At 49.2% G+C, this 6000-nt stretch overlaps 1 protein-coding gene across 6 annotated transcripts in view; it reads left to right on the plus strand.

Moving 5' to 3' along the window:
- The window catches only part of APLP2 (amyloid beta precursor like protein 2), a 36142-nt gene extending 30142 nt beyond the window's left edge, over nt 1-6000 (plus strand). For 4 of the 6 annotated variants that reach the window (XM_024756846.1, XM_024756849.1, XM_024756850.1 and 1 more), the window contains 4 exons: nt 2177-2262; nt 2996-3070; nt 3393-3548; nt 4547-6000. In XM_024756846.1, the coding sequence (XP_024612614.1) occupies nt 2177-2262; nt 2996-3070; nt 3393-3548; nt 4547-4648 (419 nt within the window). In that variant the 3' untranslated portion in view covers nt 4649-6000. The remainder of the gene's footprint in view (nt 1-2176; nt 2263-2995; nt 3071-3392; nt 3549-4546) is intronic. The other 2 variants (XM_024756847.1, XM_024756848.1) reach the window with 2 other exon arrangements.

Here is a 6000-nt window from a genome sequence, read left to right on the forward strand (position 1 = left end):
TTTCAGATGAAGTTAGCTGCGTGTGAGCACAGGCTGAAGGCTTGCACGCTTGATCTCGTTTAACCCACTGAACACCCTGGATACGGTAGGGTTATTAGCTCTCTTTGCTAGATAAGGCAGTTGGAGCAGCCTCAAAGTTCAGTCATGAGCTTAGGAAGTGGAGGAACCAGAATCTGAACTCAGCTTCCTCCGTCTTCAGAGCCCGTGGTGTTCCTGTTTCACAGACCGTGGTATAGCTGCCGCATTTCCGGGGGCGGGGGAGCGGGGGCCAGTCCGGCCTCCAGGGTCATCGTGAACAAGGGCACACGTTCTCGGACTGACCGGGCTGCCTCGTGCCGTGCCCGGCTGAGGGTTTGGCAGTGGTGTGTGTGCTGCTTCTCAGAACACGGGGTTGTGAGCTGCCTGCACGAGTCACTCGCGTGCACGTGCTTTGTTTTATTCTACTTGGATATGCCTCTTCATCGCCGTGTGAATGTTCCTCTGGGTGGCACATCTTGGATATGTTTAGGTGAAGTTGAATTTTCTAAAAGTTCAACTTGTCCTTATGCTTCAACTGTTATTCGTTGGAATAGTTTAAACATTAACTTTCGGTCTGTTAAATTCCCTTGTTTATTCATGCTATAAAACCAAAGTGCTTTTGGTCGGCGTTAAAGAAGCATGAGGGTTGCACCACCCAAAACAGTGTTAGGAGAGTCCGAGCACGGGTAGTAGGACTTTCAATTCGTTGGCTCAGTGCCACATTATTTTTGAAATAGGATCCTGCCCTATGACCTTTGAAATTCTGAGGTGGAGGAGAGAGAGAGATGGAAAGAGTGCAGAGTTAGAATTTATTCGGCTTGGTCGTGAGCGTCCTGCCGAGAGAGAGTCCCTTCCTCAAATAGCGGAAACGCAGTGTTGCTGTTTCATTGGCATTTTGAGACTACAGAAACCGGCCCTGGTTTAACTCACCCTAGAATCAGGTTGTGAAGCTCTTCTTCGAAATGAAAGCTCTGGGAAAAAGGCTGCCTCGTTTCTGGCTGCATTCTAACGAGTTAAGCGTTAGCTGGCCTGGGGCTGCAGCAGCTGCAGTGCGGTTACTAGCGGCTCTGGGTCCAGAGGGAGTCTGGCCGTGAGCCGGAGAGCCTTGCTGTGGCTGGGCCTCTGGCAGCCTGGGACAGCAGTGCTTTGCAAATACTCGTGTCGGCATCTTACTTATGGGTGGTCACCTTAGAATGCCGAGTATCCGCCAGGTTGATCTATTTATAAAAGGTTCAAATCACAGGCGTCTAGGTAGCACTGTAGATAATACTATTAACGAGACACTGGTAGGAGAGCTAGAAGTCACACGCTTTGGGGCTAAAAACAGAGAAGATTGCGCCTCACTTTTCCTCTCCCTGGGTTTGAGCTGCACCTTTGAGCGCTGTCATCAGGAGTGCCGCACACAGGTGATGCCGGCCCAGGCAATGTCTGACCTTGACGAGAGACTGTTGCCATTCTTGCCCTGTTTATGGAAAGGTACCATCCACCCCCGTGTTAGCGTTCCCCCCACGTAGGGAATGCTTCCTTCCTGTTCATTCTGGTCTGATAAGCCCCGGGAGGGTAACAGCCTAGTGAGAGACACAGAAGAAAATCAATAATTACAAACAGTGACTCTAAGTACTATAACCTGGGAATGTTTCCCAAAAAGAGCTGCAGCTTGAAGAACAAATAGGAAGGATATAAGGTCAGGGAGGGTATTTCAGGCAGAAAGAATTGCCTGTGGCGTAAAAGACGGTGCTTGAGGCGGGCATGCAGGCTCGCTGCTGGTGTGACACTTCTTCCACTCAGAGGAAGTGTCAAAAGGAGTGAGTTGAGGGGTAGTGGGTGCTTGGTGATATTACAGGGTGGGTCACGGGTTTTTTGATGCTGGAATGCCTTTGGATCCAGTTTCTGTTTATAGTACAAAAAGTATTCTCTCCTGAAGCCTTGCAAAGTGAGCACAGCACTCTCTCCTCCCCCATGACACCCATTGGTCTTGCGTCACTCACCCCTGTGGAGCGCAGCGCATCCTCCCAAATGGGAACAAGTAGCATATCGAGAAAGGGGAGGGGGCATTTGGTGAGGGCTCCCTGGCCCTCAGGAGGGAGTTTGCTGCTGCTTTGAGGTTGGCGTGAGGTCAGCCTATCCCAGGAAACTCAGGTGTGCTCTCTCCACGCAGGATCTGCACTGGGAGAGCAGGAAGGAGGACTGATCGGGGCCGAGGAGAAAGTGATTAACAGTAAGAAGAAAGTGGATGAAAATATGGTGAGCCGTTTCTCCCTGCTCTGTGCCCGTGTCAACTTCGGGAATAATTAGAGTGAGTCGCATGGTTTTAGATGCTTCCCAGATGGACCTCCACGCGTCCGTTTCCATAGGCTAGCAGATGGGCAGGCTCTGACGGCTCCCACAGCTGCGCTGTATTGTTTAGAGTCCGGGTGTGAATAAAGAATTATTTTTCAGCAAGCTCATCTCTTGCTATACAGTGGAAAATATATTTGCAACTAAAGGTATGAATAAAATATGAGAGGCCATTTCCAATGAGTAGAGATTTAATAACTTGAAAATGGAATAGAGTTGAATTTGGTTCTTACACTGCCTGAGGTTTATGCCACCTATTAATTATTCATCTAGCATTTTTATCACTTACATTTCTGGATTATCTTTAACTGAATTGGATATTTAAACGTGGCTGCTTGGTAATCTGTGCTGAAATATCTCCACAAGGGTTACCTAAAGGAAAACGCAGGTGACAACCCTTAAAAGACCAACTGCTGTACGGTAGTTTTGCACCCACACCTGCTCCTTTGTTCAGGGGTTTGGTGAGCGGACTTAGGTGAATGGCGCAGCGCTGATGGGTGAGTGGGTGTCCATCAGGCGTCTGCTTCCCTCCACCAAATGGTAAATGGAGGGCACGAGAAGCGGTTACACTTAACACACTAAATTTGCCCTCCCTCCCAGTTGGTGACATTCTCCCCCCACCCCCCTGCCTCCGTTTCAGGTCATTGACGAGACCCTGGACGTGAAGGAAATGATTCTCAACGCCGAGAGAGTCGGAGGCCTCGAGGAGGGGCCGGTATGTGTCCCGCTCCAAAACCCGATGGCAGGTCCCACACCAGCCTCGGCTGTTTTCTCTCCCTCCTTGGAGCACCTTGCGCTATCTTAAGCTATCAAAGGTCCCTCGTCCCCCATTTCCCCTGTGCTTTCGGATAAGAAAGCTCAAGTTCAAATCTCCATGGAGATGGCAAAAGGTGGGGACTCCCCCCACCTGGACGGCGACCTGGACGGCAGGGTCCGGGTGCCCCCTTGGGTTTTTGGAGGCACGACCGGACGCTCACAGCCTCCCCCGCTGCTTGTCATCTCTCACACCTTGTCGCACGTCTGCTTCGTTACGTTAGGAATCCGTGGGGCCCCTGCGGGAGGACTTCAGTCTGAGCAGCAGCGCCCTCATCGGTCTGCTGGTCATTGCGGTGGCCATCGCCACGGTCATCGTCATCAGCCTGGTGATGCTGAGGAAGAGGCAGTACGGCACCATCAGCCATGGGATCGTGGAGGTGAGCCGTCGGGGGGCTTGCGGAATTCGAGCGTCTCGTCAGGGGCTGCGCGTCAGTTAGACGACTCCCTGGATTATTAGGTCACGTCTCGGAAGTCAGCCTCGGCTGAGTCAAGTTGATCCCGTCACAAGAGCTGTTGCCAACTCTTAGCATTAATTTGGGCTTCGACCGTGAATGCGAGGAAGGCACAGCAGTATTTTATGCTGCACAGGGTGGAAACTGTTTTCTCAGATTGTTTTCAGGTGCGTTACAGATGTTTGAGAATGAAGGACTGCTGATACTGTTTCTTTCTTTCTTTGTTATTAGTTTGCTTTTTTTTGACGTGTTTTATAAGGAGAAAACCAGGTATATGACAGTTCAGGCAACAATGGCAATGTGTGTGAATTGATTCTTAAAAATATGAAATAGGAACAGCACTCTTCTTTTTCAATGGGGAGAAGAGCAACAGGAAGTTCGGAAAGAGCCAGACCAGGCTGTTTCTCTTCCATCTTCTCATTTGTGATTAGAACTGCTGACTTACCACTTGTCGTTGGTGAGTGGTGGGAACGTCCACCGTGTCTTGATTCTAGAAAATGAATACAATAAAGACTAGAATCTGCTGGGGGAAATGAATGCACATGCGTGTGTCCTAGTTATCCGGCTTCACCTCCTGCTGCACACTGGCCTAGTTGTGGGGTTCCAGGGCTGGAGGGGACCCGAGGTCATCTGGTGCTTCTCCTGGGCCTTCGCCGAGGCTGCCCCGCAGAGAAGCGGCAGAGCTGAGACTTGTCACTGTGGTGCTGGGAGATTCAGCTCACTGTTTTCTCCAGCGTGGACTCCAGCTTTCAGCAGCCTAGACTCTCTGACCCTCTTCTTTTCTCTTTCCTCCTCCTGGGTCCTCACCGCCTGCTCTTGTTTGGTCCACCCCGTGGTCCCCGGGGATCGTCCAGCTCAGGTCTGCTGATGCCCTAGGAAGTTCTCTTGGGCTCACGCGATAACCCCCGTCTTTCTTCCTGCAGGTCGACCCAATGCTCACCCCAGAAGAGCGTCACCTGAACAAAATGCAGAATCATGGTTACGAAAACCCAACCTACAAATACCTGGAGCAGATGCAGATTTAAGCAGGTGAAGCACGACACCCGGCTGGAGTAGGGGGGTGAGGCGGGCAGCAGATGTCCAGAGGTTTGGACCTACGACTGACCGACAGCTACTTCCGGAGGATTTCATCTTACACTCGGACCTCCTGGATCATTAAGACTATAAAGTACTACTGTAGAATCACAATTTCCATTCTTTTTAAATGGGTGAAAAAATGTTAATATAACAATATATGATATATAAACCTTAAATGAAGTGAAAAAATTATCTATTACAGATATTTGACTGATGTAGTTTTCTTTTTTAAATTAATCAGGAGTCCCGCTTCTGTCGTATTGTCTCACACATGCTCTCTGTAGAAATGGAAGATGTTGATTTTCAGTGATAGACTGTACGTGCTACATGCAGGCCGTTTGTTCCGGCCACATTGTGTCAATCAGCTCTTTACGGCTCACTGTCCTGGGTTTTATTTTAAAAGAAGAAGAGGCAGTATTCCTCATTTAAAGCTTTAAATGAGCTTTCAAAAAGTTGCTGAGAAACTAACTGAAATAAGGAGCCGTAACTGATCCTTAAAATACATCATGATCCCCCTCTCAAAATTCCTTTGAAGGACCAGATTCTTGGAAGTCTGGTGCACCCACCACTGGGTACCTGGGTGTCTCCACACAAGTCCTGTCACCAAGGAGGCGCTCAAAGCAAGCATTTGAGTTCCAGCTTCTTTCAGCGAGCCTCGTGTGTACAGATTAGGGCCACTACTGCGTTCCTTCTGAATCCAGTTCTTCCACAGAAAGTAGCCTGTAGTTTGTACCTGATGTTCTTCCACTGTCCGCCGTTGAGTCACCGTAGCTTTTGACCGCTCACTTCTCTCCCGAGTAATGTCCAGATGTGCTGTTTTCCTTTTTGGGCATTTCCCACCCCCTCCGAAGGCACTGGTCTCCACCGTCCCCACCGTTCACTGAGAGAAGACAGCAGGAGGAGGTGGCCGGCATCCTGGGGAGGATGCGGGAGGTTTGCTTTTCTCTGGAAGGTGGATGCTCCAGGCTGTACGCAGAATGATCTGTAGACCCCATGGAAAGCTTTGAAGATTTTGTTTCCTTCACACGAGTCTTTGTGATGCTTGTATAGTTGATGTTGACGCTCACAGCTGCTTCTTTTCCTTTTTTTTTTTTTTTTTTTTTTAATTCTAAAGGTTCTGGTAACCTGTGGTGTATTTTTTTTCTATTTCCCTGTGACTGTTTTTTTTTCTTCTTCCTCCCCTTTACCCCATCCGTGTCTCTTCCCACTATGCACAGATAAACTTCACCTACAAACTCCTTAATCTGCTCTGTGGAGAATGTACAGAGTTTAAACACATCAATAAATACTTTAACTTCCA

This window comes from Neophocaena asiaeorientalis, unplaced genomic scaffold (assembly GCF_003031525.2).
Source record: "Neophocaena asiaeorientalis asiaeorientalis breed wild unplaced genomic scaffold, Neophocaena_asiaeorientalis_V1.1 scaffold424, whole genome shotgun sequence".
NCBI classification, from domain to species: Eukaryota; Metazoa; Chordata; class Mammalia; order Artiodactyla; family Phocoenidae; genus Neophocaena; species Neophocaena asiaeorientalis.